Source organism: Amblyomma maculatum, chromosome 7, assembly GCF_055883805.1.
Source record: "Amblyomma maculatum isolate TAMU_Amacu chromosome 7, ASM5588380v1, whole genome shotgun sequence".
In the NCBI taxonomy this organism is placed as follows: Eukaryota; Metazoa; Arthropoda; class Arachnida; order Ixodida; family Ixodidae; genus Amblyomma; species Amblyomma maculatum.
This window is the reverse complement of record NC_139350.1, coordinates 115,319,176-115,343,610: the sequence shown is the minus strand read 5'-3', so window position 1 is coordinate 115,343,610 and position 24,435 is coordinate 115,319,176. Positions and strand designations below refer to the sequence as shown.

The following is a 24,435-nucleotide window of genomic DNA, read 5'->3' as shown; positions in this document are numbered from 1 at the left end:
TATTAATAAAAAATTGTTTCTCAGGAAATAAAAGGCGCAGTATCTGTCGCACTTGCTGTGTATACCTGACCCACGCTTTAAAGGAAGGGAGGAAGGTGGGAAAGAAAATGGAAATAAAGAAAAAGGAGGCGTAGTGGAGTATACAAAGTAATTTAAATCACCTGGAGATATTTAATGTGCAGAGACATCAACGTTGACTGACATCGCATAGGACATGAACTTCATTTCGCCTGAATCGAAACGCAGCCGCCGGCAGAGCGTAAAAAGAGGCACATAGCAGCGACAAAGCGCGAATGAGAGCAAGAAGGCGACGAGAGCAGCGGAGACGTCCGAACAGAGAGAGGAACGGTTTGCCAAATAGAGATGCCAGAGTGCCGAGCGTAATATACGGAGACATAACCGCCGAGATGGGGCCTTTGGAAGAGTTCAGTCAATGGGAAACAACACAAGATCTGACTCTTATTGCTAAACTATGATAACCAGAACAAGCTATGCCCGAGAAGGTACTTCTCGCTACGTATATTCTGGCATAGCTGAGCCGGATGATATACAAGCGAAGTGAGCGAAAAAACTTAGTGGCTTAGCTCAGTTATGCCAGAAGAACATACCTCTCGCTACATATATCCTGGCATCGCTGAGCTAAACCACTGCTAATTTTTTTGTCCACTTCTTTGCTTTTATATCATCGGGCTCACAATGTTCCTTTTGGCTAGTTGTTTTAGTACATAGGGTTAACCATGCAATATTTCTCGTACCTTTTATAATCCCTTTGATGTTGCAGTGATGATGTACAGATGACCTACACAAATATTGGTGGTTTTAGCGAAAGCTCTTCCAGAATAATTTTGCACGCTTTCGCAAGGCTACAAAAGCTATGATGGCTGTAATTATGGTTACGAATGAGATTGCTGTATAAGTACTCGCGATTGCGCATGTAATTGCCCCTTTTCTTTACGCACTTGTTTTATATTTTACTTTAGGTCAATTTTTGGGGAACGAAAGCACCCTAACCACTCACGTTCATTCACATTTGACAAAATCTCAAGTTCCTCGCAGAGTAGTAGACCCGACGCGATAAACCCCATTGTTTTCACCCTATACCACCGGAAAACTACTTCTGGCTATGCAGCCAGGGCTTAAGTCGAAAACGTCATCTCACTGCACAGTGAGATATAGTTCCTTTATAAGTGTCGAGGATCTCTATCTATAGGATATTTTTTCCTTACGGAATTATTCATGTTTTTATTATATCACTACTCTACTTTGACGCAAGTGTTCACATCGTTGTCGCGCGTGTTTTGAAATCAATGCTCTATGCTGAGCAATGTGGTGGCTTCGCCATCTGTCTGGAATCACCCGAAGAGTATGTTGGCGGCTTCTGCTGCGTCTTCTCGCCGGTTTCTGTATGTTCTCGCAGTGCGCTTGTTTTAGCAAAGTATACAGTACGCCATATTTTTTAATGGCGTTCCTAAGGATTGTAAACAAAATCATTTCAGTTTAATAGCCGACTCAGCTCTTCTTCTGCACTACAAAAGCTACACTAGCTCAAAATAGGATGCCATGTGTGATGCTAAAATATTTTGCACGCTGTTCCCTATCATATAAAGTAGCAGCAGTTTAGAAAATTCTCCTCCTTACAAGGCTGTCTGCCAGGGCTTCAAACTCACTCCGCCTTTCTTTTTTCATTGAGCCTCGGAGCTGGTCTCCCGGAGCTATCGTTCTAGATGCCACATGTTATAAAGCTTGCATAGTAAATTAGCACAGGCCTGTGCATGCAACCAGATGTCGCACATTCAGTGTAAACCGATAGCAAAACCTATGTAGTAAATCTGCTTGGCCCAGGGTATCGAAGCAATCTCGGTGCTCTCAGTGAGACTTTTCTGCACAAACCTCTCATAAAAGGTGGTTTCGGTCGTGGAGACCGCCGTCAGCATTTTGCACCTTTCCAGCCTTAGGAATGATAAGGACAGCACCCTAAACGTGGTGAGTCATGGTCGCTTGTTATTTAGGATCGCATTTATCAACTGACCGTTTGACTCTGCTTCTGCTGTCTCCTCAACCGCAACTGAGGGTGGTGTTCCTTCACCTTGTATAGCACGAGTTTTGCAACCAAGGACATCCCTAAATGTCGAACTGAGGACCGGAAATTGCGCGTGATCGACATCTGTGTCGAGTGGTTGCAGTACCGGCGCTGGCAGTGAGCGTCTTAGGTGAACATTTTTGAAAATGCGCTAAATTATTGACGTGGCAAGCGTCGTAAATATCAGTATTGCTCTCAACTGAAAATAAATCCTTATCAACTTCTTCGTGTCAAGATTCGGGCGAGATGATTGCTTATTCCACGCCCATGGCAGGTGCGTTCGCGACGCATGATAGTGGCTTTATAATATAAACAGCCAACGCAGCGGCGAGCTTGCAGCAGTCTTCACGATTTTGATTTGCAGGTGCAGGTGGCTTTCACGATCTTCCGAACATCTCCAAAAGCATAAGGAACCACAATACGAAATTACACACTCTGCAATAGCTAAAGCAAGGTGCTTACCTCTAGCCGCATGTCGTAGTCGACGCTCTTCATCTCGATCACGAATTTTGCGATTACATCGGACAGCCCCACGGCGCTGGAAATTTCTTCGCGAACGCCGTAAACGGGCTGAGAAGCATACATATCTTTGCCAAATTGCACACTGGTACCTTTGAAAGACTCTCATAGAAGCTGCCTCATTTGAATCCTGGAAGCAAGTGCTTCATAATGCGAGACCCGATAGACAATTGGGCGCCGTAAACCGCACTGAAGAAGCCGCCACAAGCCACCAGCTAACGGCCACATTGCTCTTCCACTAAGACCCAGTAACACTAGTCTCAACAATAAAGTTTTTTCTCTCTCACATCAACGTTTTCAATTCGCCTGAATCCGCGAAATAGCACGCGACTGCCGAGAAAATTGATCATGCTGTAAAGAGTAGGGGAAACATAAAGTTGATGAAGGATTAAAGAGGCATAGGCAAAAATCAGATGTATCCGCTGAGGGACAAGACGGGCAATGTCAACATGAATATGGTCAAGATAGTCAAAGTTGCCAAGGGGTTCTATACTGTTCTCTGCCGCAGCCAGAGAGGTCAGGACAATAATGAGATTGGCGGTAGGGAAAACCAATCAGACTTACCCGCAGTGACGAAGGACGTATTTGATTCAGTAGAAAGCTCGACGGTCATAAAGGCATTGCGAAATGAGGGTGTAGACGAGTCGTACTTGAGAGTGCTGGACGATGTATATACTGGCTGTACAGCAACCGTAGTCCTGTTTTAAGAAGTAACAAAATTTTTATAAAGAAATGTGTTAGGCAAGGAGACACGATCTCCCCAGTACAATTCATAGCTTGAATGGAAGAAGTATCCATAGATTTTCAACGAGAGCAGTTAAGGGTAAGGGTAGATAGAAACTACTACAGTAATTGTCGATTTGCTGATGACATTGCCATGCAGTAACTCGGGAGAAATGCAAAGAATAATTCATGGCCTTTATACGAAAATTACAAAAGTTGGCTTAAAAATCAATCTGCAGAAGACTAAGGTAAGGTTCAACAGCCTCGGGAAGAAACAGCAGTTTACGTTAGGTAGCGAAGCACTGGAAATATTAGGCGAATATGTCTACTTAATACAGGTAGTAACCGCAGATCCGGACCTTGAAAGGGAAATAACAAGGAGAATAAGATTGGGACGCAGAGTATTTTTCTAGCACTCGCAGTTTATGACTAGCAGCTTTTCGGTATCGCTCAAGACGAACGTTTACATAGTTGCATATACATGTACTCACCTATAGGGCTAACACGTCGAGGTCAAGGGGGCTCTACTAAAGTTGAGGAATAAGCAGAGGGCTATGGAATGTAAAATGGTACGGGCAGTATTAAGAGATACGAAACCTGCAGAGTGGGTCAGAGAAATGCCTCAAGTTGCTGACATTTTAGTGCAAGTCAGGAAGAAATTTACATGAACAGGACATGTAGTGCAAGGTGTGTCTCATCGATTGACATGTATAGCGGCTATTGGCAAATTGATTTCGACAAAATATTGGTTGGTTGGTTGATTTGTGGGGTTTAAAGTCCGAAAGCGACTCAGTCTGTGAGAGACGCCCTAGTGGAGGACTCAGGAAATTTCGACCACCAGGGGTTTTTAACGTGCACTTGCATCGCACAGCACATAGGCGCCTTGCTTTTCGCCTCCATTGAAAAGCGGCCGCCGAGACCGGGATTTGATTCCGCGTCTTTGGGAGCAGTAGTCGAGCGCCGTAACCACTGCGCCACCCCGGCGAGATGATTTCGATGAAAGAGATCGCTAGATGACCGCATTCATCACACCGGACGGCCTATTCGGGTTCAATGTGATGCCATATGGCCTCTCACCAGCATCGTTTCAACGAGTAATGGAATTGTTCTGGCGGGCTTGAAGTGGCAGATTGGTCAGGTATACTTGGATGATGTCGTTGTCTTCTCCTGTAGCTTCGGAAACCACTAAAAAAGGCTTCGGACAGTGCTAGAAGCTATCAAGTCATCAGGGCTAACTTTGAAAGCAGAGAAGGGCCACTTTGCCTACGAGGAACTGCGATTCCTGGGTTTTATCATTAGCAAGGAAGGTGTTCGCTCATCCAGAGAAAACGATTGCGATCACGCACTTTCCACTTCCCGCCTACAAGAAAGCGTTACGCAGGTTCTTTGGGCTATGCGCTAATAATCGACAATTTGTCAGGAACTTTTCGCACATCGCCAAGCCGTTGACGCAGCTTACAAAGATTGACGTAGATTTTAAATTGGAAGGGAAGCAAGAAGAAGCCTTCGTCAAGCTTAAGCGCCGTCTACAGTCCCCTTCTGTCCTGGTCCATTTTGATGAAAACGTCGAAACTGAACTTCACTCCGACGTAACCGGTTTGGGCCTAGGCGCCGTTCTTGTTCTGAAGAGTGCAGGACAGGATTAAGTTATCGCCTATGCCAACCGTTCCCTTTCGAAAGCTGAAGCCAATTATTCGACAGCGGATAATGAATGTCTTCACATCATTTGGGTGACATAAAAATTTCGCCCCTATTTGTACGGACGACCATTCATGGTTATGACCGATCACCATGCTCTCTGCTGGCTCGCGAACTTAAAAGATCACTCCGAACGCCTTGCAGGATGGAGCCTAGCGTCTTCAAGAACTCGACGTCACAGTCGTCTATAAGTAGAGCTGCAAGCCCTTTGAAGCAGACTGCTTGTCACGAGCTCTCCTTGATGCGCTACCGAAGTAACAAGGCGAAGATGCCTTCTTGTGACCGGTAACGCCAGCAGTTTTGTACAGCAGGAGCGCTTGGACCCTGAGTTAAAAGACCTTGCTGATTACCTCGAAGGAAAGATCGCTACCCCTCTTGCTGTGTTCCGGCATCATTTATTGTCGCTCGCCCTGTACAACGACGTCGTCGTTTATAACTGCGCAACCAACATAAAAGCACAGCTTCTCGTAGTACCCAAAGTCCTCTTACATGAGATTCTGCAGGCGGTGCGCGATGAACCGACAGCAGGGCATCTCGGATTGGCGCGCACGTTACACATGATACAAGAAAATTATTACTGGTCGCGGTTGCCTGCCAACCTTGTTAAATATGTGTGACCGTGCTGTGAATGCCAGCGACGCAGAGCAACCCTGACGAGACCTGGTGGTTGGCTGAGCCCCATGCCGCCGCCGAGTAAACACTTTCAACAAATTGAGATGGACCTTCTAGGCCCCTTCCCAGCTTGATCACCAGTTACGCCGAAGCCAAAGCCGTGGCTAATGGTACCGTAGCACCAGTTGCTAAATTTTCCGTCGAAAGAAGTTTTCTGCGAGAAGGCGCTCCTGAGGTGATCATCACAGACAGAGGAACTGCATTTACGGCTGTGCTCACGCAGGTCATCTTGCACTACAGTCTAACGAGTCCGCTTAGGACAACTGCCTACCATCCCTAGGGCAATGGGCTTACGCAGCGCCCCAACAAAACGACCGCAGACATAATCACCATGTACGTGGACGCCGAACACAAGACCTGGGACCGCATCCTGCCGAACAAGATATTCACGTATAAGAAGACAGTCCAGGAGACGGCGAGAGCGACTCCGTTCAAGCTTGTGCACGGCAGGGAGCCCACAACGACGCTCTACGCAGTGCTGCCGCACGTAACCAACGAGGACAACTTTGACATCGCCGCCTACCTGCCGCGTGTAGAGGAAGCCCGACGACTCCTACGGCTGCTTATTAAAGATCAATGGCGACATCAACACCTGGCGATATAACTTATGACGATGCCGCGCAGAGTACAAGCCTGGAGACCGGTTATGTTTTTGAACTCTAATTTGCCGCCATGGGCTAAGCGAAAAGTTATTCGCACGATACTTTGGGCCATACAAAATACTTCGCTGCGTTGAATAACTCGACTATCAAGTCATTCCTGACAGTACGAGAGCATCACAACGTCGGCAGACGCGCCCAGAAATTGTAGATGTTGTTCGTCTGAAGCATTATTACGCGCGTTGAAGAATCCGTGGTGTTTAAACTTTGTAACTCTATGAATAAGTTGCTATGTGTATTTTGGAACATCAAGGCGTTGTTTTTCAAGGGGGGAGTAAAGGCGCGAAATCTTCAAAACTGTATTTGTTGTTCTTTAGGAGCCGTTGTCATGCGGCGTTATCACTCTGGTTCTGGCACGTATATCAATTCTGTATTCTTTGTTTGCTAAATCTCGATGTCGCGAGACTCATTTTATCAGTTTCTTTGTCGCGCAAGGTGCGCCGAGATGTGTCTCGACGATTTCGATGACTCGCGTATGTCCCTGCAATGTTCCAAGTTGTTGCGCTAGTAACAGTTTGGGGCGTTATCTATAGATGGTTCTGAGCAGCCTTTAAATTGAACGTTGATGAGTGCGACAGGTATTGTTTGTTCAACGATCGACGAGCACGTTTGTTGATATCACCGCCGAGTTGCTTAGTTCTTTTGCGGGCGCAGGCCAGGCCAATTTTAATTTCAGCACTATCACGCCTGTGTGCTCTTTTCTTGTATACGGCCTTGTCACCGCCACTACTTGCCAATAACCTGTATTTGTCGTCCTCTTTATCAATAAAAATCCTTAGTGCTCATTGATTGGTAAACTTGGGATCTACTCTGTCCTTGTACCACGGATGTCTGTTATCAGGCGGAAAGGTTTTTATTTATCAGTCATTAGGACCACATGATCAAGGCGCCTCAGTCCTAGTAATTACTGATTAATTTGTGCGTCTTGATTGAACAAACGCTTGAAGAATATTGCGGTGTTCTCTGGTTTGGAATGCAGTCCTTGTAGGTGTGCAAAAAGACAAAGATGACAAGAACATCCTTGTCTATAAGCCATGGCTGTATCTCTTTTTACCTTTACAAATATTTTTTAAACGAATAGAAAGTAATTCCAGCCTCCGTCTCCAGTGCGCCCAGTATGTCCCACAAATGATCGAACTCGATTGTCGCATGCCTCTTTATTTCAGAAAAGCTACTCACAGGAACCGGCATTTCTTTTGTTCATTTGAGTACCCTGATTAAGTGAGAACTGATTGTCCTCTCACTTGCTTTGTTTTTTGGAATCCATTCTGCTGTTCTTCTATCACACTATCATTCTCCAAGCAAGCCGAAACTTGTCCTTTATAAACTAGATACCAGCATTTTATACGACTGTGGTTCTTTATGGCGGCTTTCTCCTCATTTTTTGAAAACGAAGCTTACCCTTTTTAATGTCCATATAATGGGGCTTGGCCATTTGTTTTCAGTTGGCACACCCCCTTTCCTTAATGTTTACTTTCTTTTGGGGCACAATTTCTTTATAATCAAATTGTGATACCACTCACGACCTTTCAAGTGATACAAAAAACAATCTTCTAACCCCTTTTGCCACTTCCCACTCCATTGCTCGTGCAATACCATTGCACCAACAGATCTTTCTTTCTTTCTCCGACAAAAAAACTTCGGACACTTCTTTTATGTCATCCCTATTTTCGTTGGGGTCGCCACATATGAACTTCCGTCTTAACTGGAGCCCAGTCAGGGGGATTGGAATGAATCAGTTTGTGTTTGGTTCAGGAGCGGCGTGGTTGCCTGGCTATCTTTCTCTGTCGGCCTCCCGGCACGACAGCACGGGAACGCCCACACAACATAGTGTCAGAAATGACAGCAGCATGCCAAACTCGTATTGAAGCAGCTCTCAACGACCCTCAACGGCAAAAAGATGCTCACGAACGAAAGCGCCCAGTAGGCATAGTTGCTAGGCCTCACTCTGCAACCGCTAGACGCGTTCGACGTCTGCAACCCTGCAAGTTGGTCTTTATGGAAGTCTCGCTTCGAGGACTATGCCGCTTTCTCCGGTCTACGAAACACTCCGCTAGACATGCAAGTACATACGATTCTGTACTGTATGGGCAGGAAGCTCGCTCGCTGCTAGACACTTTTTCATTCGACACTGCCACGTTAGCCGCCTACGACGCAGTTGTCAAACACTTCTCCGAGAACTTCGAACATCTCTGTAATGAGCTCTATGAGTCGTCTCGGTTTCACAAGCGCATTCAACAACCAGGTAAGAGTGTCGGCGCATTTTACGCCGAGCTGTTCTAGATAATCAAACGTTGCAACTACCAGTCACCGGCAGTGGAAGAACGCTTGGTCCGCGACAGGTTTGTCATTGGATTGCTCGACATGCGTCTCTCTAATAAGCTTTGCTGCTTCCCGAAGGTAACTCTGAAAGAAGCTTGGACGCAATCTTGTCAGTCCGAGGATGCGGAAAAGGAACGCTCACTCGCACAGTACCTCGCCAGGCATGGTCAACACTAATACTGCGACTCAAAAGTTTTCGCGGCGGCCGGTCGATGCCAGAACGCGCTCACTGGATGTGAAGTCGGAACGCTATCGTGATATTCTGGTCTGTTTCTTCTGCGGCCGCGCATTTTATAGACGCTCAGACTGCCTGCCAAAGAGCTCTGTCTGCAACTGCTGTGGTAAGACAGGTCACATTGCTGAGATTTGCCGCTCTAAGAAGTCGAGGCAGGTCAAACTCAGTCCTATCCAATTGCACACTTTCGAGAAGCCAGCTAAAGCCAAGAATGTGCATTTCACAGTCGACAACTACACAACTCACTTCAAAGTAGACTCAGGTGCCGAGGTTTCCGCAGTTTCAAATCACTTCCCCGATGGCCGGCTGAGCTCGCCAAGGTAGATGCTATTTTGACAGGGCCCTGTGCCTAACCTCTGCTTGTAGGAAATCGTATTTAGCACATCTACCTCGGCAAGGGAAGGTCATCTGCCAGCGTCTTTACGGCATTCACTCACTTTCAGTACCTTTACTGGGTCTACCAGCGATCCAAGCCCTTGAAGTTTGGGTACTGTCAACATTTTGGGTACTGTCAACACTCTTGAGCCAAAGCTTTATGCTGAACTGTTCTGCGTCCTCGGCATGCTCAGAAATGAGTATATCATTCGCTTGAAACAAGATGTGCTGTCTCACTCAGTGCCCCTCGACGGATACCAATCCCGTGGCGTTCAGTTGTTCGGCAAGAACTTGAAAAACTCGAAAGCCACGCCGTCATTTGCCGTATTGATAAATCAACTCCATGGTGCGCCGGACTTGTGGCAGTGTAAAAAAATGTAATGTACCGTTTGTGTGTGGACCCGACTCGACTAAACAAAGTGGTTCTAAGGGAAATACATATTTGCCTACCTTTGAACAAGTTGTTGGTCTCATCGGTGATGCAGCCATTTTTTCGAGGCTGGATGCAACTGCAGGCTTCCACCAAGTCAAGCGGTCAGCAGACCCGCAAGCACTGACAACTTTCATCACTCCTTTCGGTCGCAATTGTTCTTGCCGACTGCCCTTCGGCATCACTTCCGCTCTGGAGTATTTAAATAAAATGGCCAGGATCCTTTGAGGTCAGGAGGATGTTGTCAACAGGATTGACAATTTTCTTGTTTTTGGACGTACCAATCAGAAACACGATTAAAGACTAGAGCGAGAGTTGACTTCTCTTGCAACTGCAGGCGTCACAATAAACAAAGACAAGTTTTGGTTTGAGGTCTCCGAAGTCTCCTTCCTAGGTGTCGTCGGCTCAGCACAAGGCATCAAGCCAGACCCGGGCAAGATTGATGCAGTGTATGTAATGCGACCTCCCACAGACGTTGCAGGTGTCACACGTTTACTCGGAATGTTATTCCTTATTAATTTAAACAGTGCGAACACGATGACAAAGAACAAGATAAAAGAAAGCCAGAGTACAAGCACTTGTACTGTGGCTTTCTTTTATTTGTCCTTTGTGTTCTTGTTCGCACTGTTTAAATTATTAACGAATAAGTACCACCTCGCCCAACAAAGTATAGGGATGGTAAATCATCTTGCTAGGTTCTTGCCTCATATTTCGGAAATCACTGCTCCGATACGCACCTTTCTCATCAAGAATGCTTGTTGGACTTGGCAGCATGAACTTCAAACTGCATTCAAAAATGTCAAGCAACTTCTGAGGTCCGAATGATGCTTGGTCAAGTACCACCCATCAGATGCCACAACAGTCTCTGCCGACGCCAGCTCGTTTGGACTCGGAGCAGTATTGCAACAAGCGCAACTGACTGGTGAGCGGAGGCCTTTTCCTCAAGGTCAATGACGACCACAGAACAGAGGTACAGTCAAACAGAAAAAGAGGCCTTGGCTACAGCGTGGACCATCCAGAAGTTCGACCAGTTCATCAGATGCAATACCATCACCATAGAGACTGATAACCTTCCGCTGATGTCATTGTTCGTCAAAATGAAACTTGACGTGCTTCCTCCGAGAGTGCAAAGACTCAGGCTTAAGGCAATGCCTTACCAGTTTGAGATCATATGCGTGCCCGGAAAATTGTTGGCTACAGCGAATGCATTGTCCCGCATCCCTACCAAAGCGCATCCAGTAGACACGGTGGAACATTTTGCTACAGCAGTCATGGCTTCTGCTCCAAATGTGCTTCTTGTGAAGATGCGGAAAATCAGGAATGCCCAAAGTTGTGACTAACAATGCACCAAGCTCATCTCTTTCTGCCAGCACGGCTGGCCAAAGAATTCAAACATTCCTCTTCAAGTGTGAAAGTATGAATCAGTCAAGGATGAACTTTCTGTTTTTGATGATCTTCTCCTCAAAAGCACTCGTCTCGTGATCCCTGCAGCAATGAGGCCAGTATTCTGGACGCTTCTGCGTGGAGGGCTCAGGGCATCAGTCGCTTCAAGGCCCTCGTTCGTGAATCTGTGTGGTGGTCTGGCATAACAGCGGAGATAATCTCCCACCTGACCAGCTGTCAAAGGTGCACCCTTACACACTTAATTCTCGTTCCACATAAACGCCGCAGGTTCCACATGAGTTCCAGATAAATCACTTCTTCCAGATAATTTATCTTTAACAAGACGTTATTAGTTTGCGCTACGTGGAACGCTACACTTATGGCGCATTTCAGTCTTTTTAACTGGAACGAGCTCATATTAACTGGAACATATATATTCTTTAAATGAAACAGCCGTTTTTCCAACTTCCGCGTGTTCCACTTACCAACAACGTGCTCGAAAGACACATTGTGGCGTTCTAGATAAAACCCGGCACTGTCCAAAAGAAACAAAAAGATTGCATGGGCAATCTCCACTTGTGGGTTTCCTCAGAGCAGTTGGCACCCTTTGGAATTAGGACCAAATCCCAATTAGTGCCCACTGGTCCAACTAAAAATAATTTGGAATCAGCTGTCGTTCTTCGACTGGGTGGTTACTGCAGAACGCATATTATGGTTACCATTACACAGCGTACTGCATAGATTTGATTGCAAATTTCAAAATGTTTTATTACTTGCTTGACATTTAGAGCAAAGATTAATGTTGTATTTATTAAATTTGCTTAATATTACACACTGGCGAAGGCTATACCAAAGCAGATGACTATATTCGGCTTGATTATGGTTTCTTTTTTTCTCTTGATTATTGGTGCAAGCTTCTAACCCGGTTAACTGATGTCACGTGTGTCTCTTATTATCTGGGCTGACTTTTTATTACATAATTTTGTATTTTGTGGTGGCTGTGATATGGCTGTGCGTAATAGAAAAAGAAACTGTGCTATTCGAGAAGCCGCTTCGACAGCTGAATTTAGAAATGTTTGTTGTCTTCCGATATTATTGCCAGATAACTTGAAATGCGGTGATGATTCTATGTCTCAGAAGGCCAAGTAAATATACATGATTCAATGAGAATTCAGGGAAGAAATATTCCTGTACATAATTGCATGCATGTATGCACAAGCGAAATGGTGTTAGAAGTATGGAGCTCAGATGACTAACTGGAAAAGAGAGCTTAGCGTATGACTTTATCGCGCTTGGAATTCGTCTTGTCGCAAAACAAAATTATCGTTTACCATTTTTCCCCACTAAACTATTTCTACTTCGGAGCACAATAACCGCTGCCAAGATGACTAATATACAAAACAGCAATGCGCGTGCATTTAAATCCTGAGTGTGGCGCACGCAGGAGGACAGTATTTCAAAACCTGACCTAGGGCCCATCTACATGATTAAGTTCATGCATCATGCTATCAAACAGTGATGAAGAAAACGGCCCTCAACTCAAGGAAATTGGTGCTGTGAAATTACGTCACATCGCTGATAACGCAAGGAAAAGAAAACCGTGGTAGGTACCATACACACGAATTAATATGGTGGTCTGATGATACGGTGCCCTTTACCGAATGTCCTATATTACGACCCTTACACCTCTTAAAGTGCATCTGTATTTCTAATCAGCCTATAGATTGATCTTTTTTATTTGTGTATTATTTCATTTTCAAGCCAGCACTCTACAAGGCATAAACAAAACATATACCTCGTAACTGCATTTTCTATACTCCTTTCTGATTGTTTACCTTCACTGCACTATGGATTCTTGCTTTATTATCTATTTTCTTTTGGTGGTGAACTTGTCATGAACATAGGCTCATCAAATTTGCGCGAGGGGAAATTTGGGGGTCGAAGCGGCCAAGATTTGGGTGGGTCACCCACATTTAGAGGTCACCGTTGAATTGCTGATATTAACCTAAATTGCACTTTTTTGGTTAGGTTCGAACCAGGTAAAATTTCGGGTGGCCAGGCGGTTGAATTTTGAGGGTGCGGGCAAATGCTCTGATGACACGTTTCGCGGACAGATTCTGCAAACATGGTGTGTTATACTAACGAATTAAAATAATGAAACCCTCAGCATTGCATGAGCTCCGCTCATTTCGCCGCCTGGGGTCGGCATATATGCTCGAGGACAATGTAGAGCCATGGCATCTGCGGTCAGCGCCGAGCGCGCTGCCAGAGCTAACCGCGGTTTAAACGGCTCAGCAAACCGGCACCCCTTACACTTCACCTCTATATGCAAACGCGACTGGCTTGCTTGGGTTCGAACAATAATTGGTACTCCGGCTGAGGCACTCCGACAGTTGTGTACGAGGCCCTCATTATCACATTCGTAGCGGCGGCGGTCTTTGTACACATAGGTGAAGGCTAAAGCAAGCCGCCGCGTGCGTGGGTGCATGTAAATGGAGCCTTCCTTCTAAACAGGCCAAGTTGCTTTATTGCAAACCCTCATAATCCAAACCAAATAAACGTAATTGGCGCAAAAACGTCGGCGAGAACACGCAAGGTCTCTATTCCACAAGTTCCTGGTCACAACGCTGCGCGAACGAACTCTTGCGAACAAGTTTTCGCAACAATGTGTGTGGTTCACGCTACGACAAGCGCCAGCCACATTACCGATAGCATGTGTATACCAGCGTTCGCTCAAAACAAGCTTGGAAAGACGCTTCGCTTGTATCATGCAGCACGTAGCCACAGAAAGTTATTTCTCGCTAAATAAGCTAAACTTGCAGCTTATCTGCCGCCATCAGGCAGACATGATTGCACGCTTTGTTCCATGACGCCGAGCGCGAGAGTCGTCGAAGATAGCAGTCTAGCCCATGAAACACGAACTTAATTTTTCGCACGCAACAGGAGGCGTCACCAAGAGTGCACGGCCACGCGCAGCACAACGTAAGCGGCGCGAAGCGTTCATCACGGTAAGCCATGAACGCGTTACCCGATGGTCACGAATGAGAACCCCTTATCAGCCCTACGATGGTACCAATTCATTTTGTTGTTCTCCTCAGTGCTCTTCCTTTCTTGTCGCAACAAAAACAGACCAAAGCTCCCTGATGTCGAAGCTCCGTTAAAATGGACTATGGCGACTGCGACTCCTAGTTTTTGCAGTCCAGAACGCCGCGGATAATTGATGCCATTTAGAAGCGAATCAAGAGCACGAAATGTTTTTGGCGCCACGACACCCTGCTGATGGCCAAGTGCCTAGGTAAGTGCTGACCGCTTGACAACGCTGTGCTTTGTTTGAAATCGTAATGGCTCGTCACAAACTGATGGTATCGTTTTCCTAATTCGCGTAAACCAAGCCATCTCGCACACATTCAAAATATGTTGTGGGTTGCATGTTGGTCTCTTTTATTGGCACGTTGACACAAGTTTTTTCGCAAAAGCAGCCCTCTAAGAAGCATAGTGTCTGCTGTAAGCAAAGAACTAAAGCTGCTGGACATAAATACGCAGACTCAATTCTGATGGCGGCGGCCGCTTTTAGATGGAGGCCAAAATCGTGTCTCAAATGTGAGGTGCTAAGTGAGATTAAGAACCCATAATGGTCCAAATTTTCCGAGATATCGACGGAGTCATCCCTCACCGCCTTTGTCGCGTTGCTGTGTTAATCCCTATAAGAGAAAAAGAACACCGAATTGTGCACACATATTACCTGTACTATTCGGCACATTTTACTCTGATCAATTTACTATTGTGTCCGTAGGTATAAAGTTGTACACTGTTAGGATTCCAATCTATTTTTGAATTGGTCATGTACAACTCAAGCACAACTCGTTATCTCAGCATATGATATATTTCCTTGGCAACTCCTAATATTAGTCGATAAGTGATATTGTGTCCATATGGTTGTGTACATTTTCAAAGCTGTGTTTTATATCTCGCTACAATCCGCCATTCTAACACCCTTCATCGAAGAATTAATCCTTGGACTGTGGCAAAAAATATAAATGGCCAGCGAAGAAGCCGCTACAGTGAATGACAATGCATGTAGCTTCAAACGCACCATGAAACTGGTGACCAATGCTGCATTGCCCTTGGGATGGTGTATTTTTTGAGGACACTCGCCTGTGGCGCATGGACCTTTAGCAGGTGAGATAATTTTTAACAGACGAGGGAAGTAATTTTTAAGCGAGAGCTTCCGCAACCCGTTTGGCCGAAAAGCCGTGGGCGTTGTAGTTGTAGTAGTAGTTAGCGCTTTTCGGAAATAATCGGGGGCTGCGTTGAAAAAAAAATTGTATTGTAGTAATTTGTCGTTGTATTGATTTATGGTTGATTTTGCTGATATGAAATGACCATGTTTATGAAATAATTATACTGCATTGATCCATTAAGGAAATAAAAATGTTAACAAATCGAAAAGTATGGTTCAAATGTGTCGAAATGCACAAAATCAAAAGTGGATTATTGATGATGGTAATAAAAAAATTTAAACTATCTGATTAATCAATAAAATTGAAATAATTGAAAAATAGGTATCAAAGTGGTCAAAATGATCAGAGTGAAAAGCGAATACTTAAGGATGCTAAACAACAAACTTTTGAGTGTTTACTTGATCAAATAATTGGTATAATTGAGGAAATAAAAACAAAAAGGAGGGATCAAATGTGTCATTAAGTTCACAATGAAAAGCCACTGCTTGATTATGGTAAATGAGAAAATTTAGTGTGTAGTTGATGAACTACCTATTTTAAAAATTCTAATACGAAAGATTGCTCATTATGCCAAATTGCTCAGAATGGATAATCTATGTTTGCCCGTATAAGTATTGGTGTAAAAAAATTAATAAATAACAAAAAAACCAAAGTATAAACTCAAGACAAAAACCATCATCCCTGTGTGTGAAACGCTGTAGCGTGTGTCTGCGTTTTGTATCCGTTTGCGGCTGGAAATCGTCATGCTTGTCAGAGTCGTAGTGAAGAACAAGTTATGGAAAGAATTCATTATTACTCTAAATATAAAATACCTATAGAGAAAATATTGGGGCGAGGAGTGTATTACATAACTATATTTGAAACTTTGCAAAGAGAATAATTATGACTGCTCAGTGTCACTAAAACTTTTTTATCAGCATCTAACATGTTATGAATTCGAAAGCCGCGCAATGAAAGAAAATTTTGTCAAGAGAGTGGGAAATATTGCGGATCAAGTAAATGTTTCTCTTTAGGAGGAGAACTTCATGTCTAGGCTCAGTTTTATTCATTGCGGCTACTTTTTTTGAGCTTATTGCGATTCTCTCTCATGTCTGCATCTGCTTGCTCTTATTCACAACATGTTGGAAGAAGCTATTCAGAAGGTTGGATGGAAGAAGTATGTAGGCACAACACCAATAGGTAACACCTTAACAATACTAACTTGTCAATGCTATGGCGTATAGAGCTAAGTTTTTCATGCAGGCAATTACTTATTTCCTACTCTACATTGTTGTTTGTTTCGCAAACTAACAGCGCTATAATATTCATAATTTGGTATAGATACATATCTAGCATTGAAATAACGAAACTCCCGTTTATTATATTGTAACGGATGAAATTATTTTTATACAGTCAGCTGGTATAAGTCAAACGGGAACACATTCATCTCTGCTGCGACTGACCACGTGTTGTAACCGTGGAGAAAAATGTTACCTGAAGAAATACATTTTTTATTGCGTAAGCAATACTACGCGACTTTTCAGCCCATCGCGTGAACCCGGCCGGTAGCTACGTTTCACCTTTCACCTTAAGAAGAAGAAAACAGAAAAAAAAAACAAAAAAAAGAAGCAAGAACACAAAAAGAAGGTACTTCGGCTTTGCTACGCAACCTACCGGGTTTAACTAAAGGTAAACTCCAGCTAATTTTTTTGGTGACAGGAGGTTAAAAATGTATTGTGAGCTTTGGGCAGAAACGGCCAAATTAGGAAAAGCAATTTTAAATTTTTGATATTAAAAAAGGCAGATCATGGAGCTTCACCTTGATCCGTGTATTTCTATGACAAAGGAAAACTCTGTCATGAGTGAGAAACACTGTTTGCTTGGCAGCGGAGACTAGCATTGAAGAAGCTTAGTTGTTGTGTTTGACCATGCACTTCATCCTCGGCCTGGCGTACCGCAATTTATTTGGCCAAAATTTGGGATTGCTTCAAACCGTTTTCTCTGAACGTCAATATGTCTCATGACTTAAAGCTGGAATCAGTTTTGGAGAAGCTGAACTACTCTAGGTGCAACGTGCGCACCGATTACGAAACCTTCAAGTGCCTCTCAGGTATAATAGTAAAAGCTATCCTCGAAGTTTTGTTGCTAAGCTAAATGCTCTATTTATTCAAGGTCTGCAATCTTTGATATGCTGTTTGTAAGGTATTGATTGCTTTATGAGCCAGAAAATGGACACCAAAATAAAATTTGGCGGCAGTTTCTGCAGGCCACAGTTTTGCTAAAATAAAAACTTGGTTTACAGATTAGTTAGAAAGACCAGTTTTTTCTCTGCAATGTGACGGTCTTTAATGCGTATAAGACATGCGCGTATAAATCGCATGTGATCAGAAATCTATGAAAATGCTGAAGTAAGTGATACTTGTAACATACTTTGTAACCTACTTTTGTGTCATGCACATCTTTGTATTCCTACTCAAATTCTTGCAAGTGTAGCTACTATAATAAATTCATACTGCCTACTTTTCAAAACATACAGCGAACTAATCACAGGAAAAAGAATATGGGCCACACACACAGGCAGTGTATTTACATCCCCTTTTCTCTTCCTTCCACAGTTGCACGGTATACTTCTGTGTCATGAACTAGCCAGCCAGCCACAGCATAGTATCCCATTGCTTCCTCAATTTTCATGTTTCCTCATGTTATTCCTATAGTGTTACATCCCTCATGGTTAAGCCACTTTTTCAGCTTGCCTTGTGCCTTTTCAAAAATATCGCATCTCCTTCCTTTAAATCACGAAACGTACCGTGAATATCGCTTTACCGCATAGCAAAAATAAATAATGTAATTGAAAGAAAAAATTATTTCCTTGAATGATAGTACAAGCCACAATTCAAGGCTTATTCCTGGTGTAACCTCTTCGTTCCTTGCAGTTAGCGGAAAACACGAGCATTTGAGATTGCATTCGTTTAATCGTTTGCTCATATTTGTTATAATTCACATGCAAGCATTTTTAGTCGTATGACAAATGTTTTTGTCCGCATAGCTTTTATTAAATAGCAGCTTATATGTAGCTTTCGTTATTTCGAGCTCTAGTGCCTCACTACACTTAACGGTTCTGGTTCGTAATAGTTGACGCTGTGGTTTGCAAGATATAAGTCAAAGCTATAGAAATAATAATAGTTTGAACTCAGAGGTTCTCAAAAACTTGTTTCCAAAACCTGTTACTTCACTTTATGCCGGGTGAAGAATGTGATTACTTAGAAAGGAAAATAAAAAGACAACAGCAGCATGGAAATGTAAAATGTTTTTGGAATTTGTATAACAAAGGAAAGCTAAATACATTTATTTTATTTAAAAGCTCTGCCCGACGTTGAGAGGTGAATTGTAAAGCGCACACAAGGAAGCAATTAAAACACCCTTCAGGTCTTTGCTGTAAGCTTAGATTGGCGGCTAATTTATTTTGTTCAAATTTTGCTATTCTGTAAGCTTTTATCGGTGCCTTTACGTCACAGTGTATCTAGACTTGCGCGTTTTCTTATGCTGTTGCTTTTTTATTTTCCAAGTCACTCAACCACGGGTTCTCAGTAATGAAATATCATCCACAAGAAAACATTCTTTCATTTTTTGTCGTGCTCGTCTGCCCTCGACCACATTTCTTCTTTTTGAGGCAAAATGTACAAGAGCCATGCCAGTGTAGGTTGTCATGCCCAGCAAAAGAGGTACCATGTCTAATCGTTAGCTTGCGAACTGACGCTCACTTTGTAGAATTGTTCGCTTTTCTTTAAAACTGTGCACTAAATTCTGATCGTTCTATTTGATCAACAAAATTCTAATTATTTCAATCTGCTATTCACAAAACCCCTGCACATTTGTTACCTCTCATTGTAAGTGCTTCAGCAGCCGCTAACAATAGTTAATTCTGAGCAGATGGGGGGGAGAGTAAACATTAAACACTATACCTCTCGCTATCCAAGTAATGTCGACGGTGGAAAAGTTTGTCTAGCATGTACAAGAGCTCTGGTAATGCAGTTTAATAATGCCTGAGACTGAATCAGTATTCGTGTCCCCAGCAGACAAAAAAACTGCAGTGTGATTGCAAACCTGAGCCAAGCACGTTTGGCTCTCTGTTAGGTGATGTCGAGCAGCAATGAAGAAATTCAACCAAGAAAGAAGCTGGGCACTCTTGCCGGCAGCGACTTCGAGCAGTGCAGCCATCAAATAGCTCAACCACCAAGAACATTGGGCACCCCTGTTGAGCCGGGCTTTCGAGGAGAAAAGCCATAAAATAGGTTGAAGCACCGTGAAGAAAACGTGGAACGATGTTTCAGTTACATGTATGTTCAACATGAAACCTTTAGAATTTAACGGGAACGTTGTTCCACATATTCAGTTTACTTTTATCTGAAAAACTGCCTCAGACATATAAGCGGAACGTTTAAAAAAATCCGCAAACTGAAACTTTTTGTGGAACCTGATTAAGGATGTTCTCAAGTGAATTCATGGTAACCACTCAAATCGAATAAAATTAAATTTTATTTTCCAACAAATGTAGAGTCGCCTGGGCTAAAAGCTATACAAACAGCTTGACAAGGGCCCAGCAAACCCGTACACAACATAGCAGGAGCAAACAGCAAGTTTTAGAAGTTCATTAATAATACGATCATGACATACAAAAGTGTTATACCATGCATACGTCATTGCAGCACGATATGAAAAAAAAAAAAGTTGATCAATAATAAAATCAATGGAAAAAGCTAAACAAGATAGAAAGTTCGTAAAGGCGAGTATAATATTTAAAGTAAAAATACATATACGAATAGTTTATATTTGCACTAAGTACGTTCTAAACTGCTTAAGACTAAACCAACAGTATCTCTATTTGCTGAGAAAAACGGGAACATTATGAGCCATAGATTGTAACTCGTAGTCTGTACTAAAATGTGTTAGAAACCACGTGTCAGTGCATCTGGTGTGTACTATTGCAGTGCGGTGTTCAAGAGATGCAAGTTTTACAAAGAAATTTCCCATACCTGTCGAACCGAAATATGTATTTGTAACAAGCGATATTCATAAATATTATCTACTCCGATAATATTACGTGATTAGTATGAACTTCCTACAAACCTCTCTCTTCGTCCCTGGGAAGTTTTGAGCATGGACCTCTTTCACCACAACTCTCAAACACTCTTGATGGTAGTGGACTACTACTCCCCGTTCCTAGAGGTGGTGACACTGAAAAGTAAAACAGCTCCAGTGGTCACTGAGGGGCTCAAAAGTCTCTTCGCCCGTCATGGGATACCGCAACAGGTATCCGCCCTTTGTTTAACGCGAATTAGATGCATTCGCTGCATCTTATGATTTCGACCCCATTGCCAGTAGCCCCCATTACCCACAGTCTTATGGAGAGGCAGAACTAATATTCCGGACTGTGAAACACATCTTCCGTAAGGAAAACGATGCTTACATGGCCCTTCTCAGCTAAAGGGATACACCAGTTGTGAGTGGCTTCAGCCTAGCTCCGCTCCCAATGGGAAGGCGACTGAGAACTTGAGTCCCAAAGCTGGATGAAAAGCTTCGTCCACACTGGCCCGAAAGTGATTTGGTAGCCCCCAGACATGACTCTTTCAAGAAAAGGACTGAAAAGGAATTCAACCGACGTCATCACCACAGCGATCGCCATTACATCATTACGGTGAACAGGTCTGGGTTCGAACCGACTAGGTGCGTGCTACAATTCTGAGCAAGGCACAGCGTCCAATGTCCTTCGTTGTCGAAACGGAGCGAGGAACGATTTTGCAGCGGAATTGTTGACACCTTGTACCTTTGTGCTGAGGGTAGCAGATTCCGCACTTCTCCAGCCTCACCCTCGAACTCAAGAGGCTGCAACACCTCATCTGCCGCCTGTTACAGCGGTACCGTCACGTCCTGGTGATGGTGTTGTCTCTGCCCGTAGCGGCCGCCATGTAGTACCATCGGACAGCTGGAACTTGTGACTGAGAAAGAAGATGTTGGGGTCGCCACCTATGAACCTAAAAGTGACGCTCAATAAGCTGAAGCCCAGCCAGGGGTGATTGAGTTTGTGTTTGGTTCTGGAGCGGCGCGGTAGCCCGGCTCTCTCTTTCTCTCTCGGCCTCCCGGCACGACAGCACGGGAACGGCCACACAACAATTCCCGTTTCAGTCTTCCAAGCCCAATCATCTCTCTTGAGTGCTAATTATGAACTTAGAACTAGGCTGGTCTAAATACTCTAGCAGTTGAGATGTCGAGAGCACTTGAGGCTGTTTTAAAGATTTTTGCTTATTCCTTAGAACGGTTAAAAAATATTTTTCTAAACTTTCCTAGACTTAAAAGGAATGGTTTCTTTGAACAGTTTATGAAGTCATCTCATCTCTCGCTTTACGTCAGCCGTTGTTTCTCCTCTCTGCATAGAATATCAATGTTCCTGGAAGCTTCCAAATATTTCTCAGTGGCCCTCTTAAGCAATCTATCCCACTAGCTGTCGGGTTTTTATTTTCTTTCCCCCTTTCGGTTGACTCATATTGTCAGTGACCGCATTGACACCGGTGACGCCAGTCCTATTCACAGGCGGCCCTATCGTGTTTCGCTTGCCGAGCGACGCGTCATCCAAACAGTGGTCGACAAAATGCTGGCGAACGAAATAATTGAGCTTTCCAGTAGCCCCTGGGCTTCCCCTGTTGTGTTGGTCAAAAAGAAAGATAACAGTTGGAGATTCTGCGTTGACTATCGTCATTTAAATAAGATAACCAGAAAAGATGTGTATCCTATTCCGCGTATAGACGACGCGCTTGATACTTTGCACGGAGCCAGCTACTTTTCGTCCATCGACCTTCGTTCTGGCTATTGGCAGATCTCTGTCGACGATAGAGACCGTGAAAAAACATCGTTCACAACCACTGACGGCCTTTATCAATTCAAAGTCATGCCTTTTGGCCTTTGCAATGCCCCAGCAACCTTCGAAAGTATGATTGACTCTTTGCTCCGAGGCTTCAAGTGGACCACTTCTTTGTGTTATCTTGATGATGTAATAGTTTTCTCGCCTACATTTGAAAGCCATCTCCGTCGCCTTTCTGCAATCCTAGCGCTTTTTCGCCGCGCAGGACTGCAATTAAACTCCAAAAAGTGCAGCTTTTGTCACCGACAAATCAAAGTCTTTGGTCACTTGGTTAATGTTGCCGGCGTTCAGCCTGACCCCGACAAGATTCGTGCCGTCAGAGATTTTCCCACTCCACGTTCATCCAGCGAGGTTCGAAGCTTTATAGGCCTATGTTCTTATTTCCGACGATTCGTCCAGAATTTCGCAGCGCTAGCTCGTCCTCTCACCAATCTCCTAAAGAAAGACGTTTCATTCTCCTGGGGGCCTGAACAAGTTGCAGCTTTCTCGGAACTCATTGCTGCTCTCACAACTCCACCCTTCTTGGCCCATTTCAACCCATCTGCCAATACTGAACTCCGCACCGACGCAAGTGGCCATGGCATTGGAGCTATACTTGCCCAGAGACAACACGGCCGCACAAGGGTGATTGCGTATGCCAGCCGCCTCTTATCTACGTCCGAACAAAATTACTCTATCACAGAGCGAGAGTGCCTGGCACTTGTTTGGGCTATTACAAAATTCCGCCCTTATTTGTTTGGCCGGCATTTTACTGCTATAACAGACCATCATGCCTTGTGTTGGCTTTCCTCCCTCTAAGATCCTACAGGCCGTTTTGGGCGCTGGGCTCTTCGATTACAAGAGTATACATTTTCCGTCGTGTACACGTCCGACAGGCTTCACCAAAATGCAGACTGCTTGTCCCGTCATCCCGTCGACTCCCCTAGTCCTACCGACTCTGACGATGACGCCTGTGTCTTGTCTGTGGCGGCCTTTTCTAACATTGCCGAGATCATTTGCTCCATTCCATTATCCTCCGTCTGACCTGCGACCGACCTGATCCATCTCTTGCCTTATATGTACTCCACGAGAACACCCTATTACGACACAATACACGACCAGACGGCGCAGATCTTTTGCTCGTCGTTCCTCAACATCTGCGTTCCACCATCCTTGACCAGTTTCATGATGCTCCAACGGCTGGCCACCTGGGTGTCTCTCGCACATGCGACAGCCTGCGCCGACGCTTCTACTGGCCGGGGCTCTACCGCTCCGTCCAGCAATACAACGCCGCATGTGAATTGTGTCAGCGTCGAAAGAAGCCCAAAATTTTACCTTCAGGCCATTTGCAGCTGATCCCCATACCCACTGACCCGTTTTGCCGTGTAGGTGTTGACCTCCTTGGGCCCTTTCCAGTTTTCGCCTCAGGGAACAAATGGATCGCCGTCGCCACCGATTATGCTACAGGGTATGCTATTACCAGAGCCATCCCGACCAGTTGCGCCACAGACGTCACTGACTTCCTCCTAGAAAACGTGATTCTACATCATGGTGCCCCTCGTGAACTACTAACTGACCGCGGCCGCTGCTTTCTTTCGCGAGTGGTTGACGAAATTCTCCGTTCGTGCTCCGTCCGTCACAAATTCACCACAGCCTATCACCCCCAGACCAACGGCCTCACGGAACACCTAAACCGTACCCTCAGAGACATGCTGTCCATGTATGCATCTGACGACCACCGGGATTGGGATGTTCATCTACCCTTTGTGACATTCACCTACAATTCATCTGTCCATACTACCGCTGGATACTCCCCATTTTATCTGATATTTGGCCGCCACCCGTTACTGCCCTTCGACACCTCACTACCCGCGGCAGACGCCACCAGTACTTACGCCAGTGAGGCCGTAGCCCGCGCTCATTATGCCCGCCGGATAGCTCATGCTAGGCTCTCTGCATCCCAAGACTCTCAAAAGTTCCGGTACGACAGTCCCCACCGTGATGTCCACTACCCTCCTGGGTCACTCGTCTTGCTGTGGCTCCCGTGCCGTCGCGTGGGCTTGTGTGAAAACCTTTTGCCCCGTTACACAGGCCCTTACCGAGTTTTGCGCCCCGTGACAGACGTCACATACGAATTTGAATCGGTGCCTCCGAAATCCTTGTCCAGAGCGCCATCCTCTGAAATAGTGTATGTGTCCCGCCGGAAGCCCTATTATGCACGTCC

At 44.6% G+C, this 24,435-nt stretch overlaps 1 protein-coding gene and 1 pseudogene across 1 annotated transcript in view; both read left to right on the top strand.

Annotated features, from left to right (window-relative positions):
* The first annotated feature begins 2,326 nt into the window (after nucleotides 1-2,326).
* Nucleotides 2,327-10,632, top strand: LOC146184491 (uncharacterized; annotated as a pseudogene).
* Nucleotides 10,633-10,663: 31 nt separating this feature from the next.
* Nucleotides 10,664-24,435, top strand: part of LOC146184490 (uncharacterized) — a 29,958-nt gene continuing 16,186 nt past the window's right edge. The window contains exon 1 of the mRNA XM_084608566.1: nucleotides 10,664-11,011. Coding sequence (XP_084464692.1) covers nucleotides 10,664-11,011 — 348 coding nt within the window. The remainder of the gene's footprint in view (nucleotides 11,012-24,435) is intronic.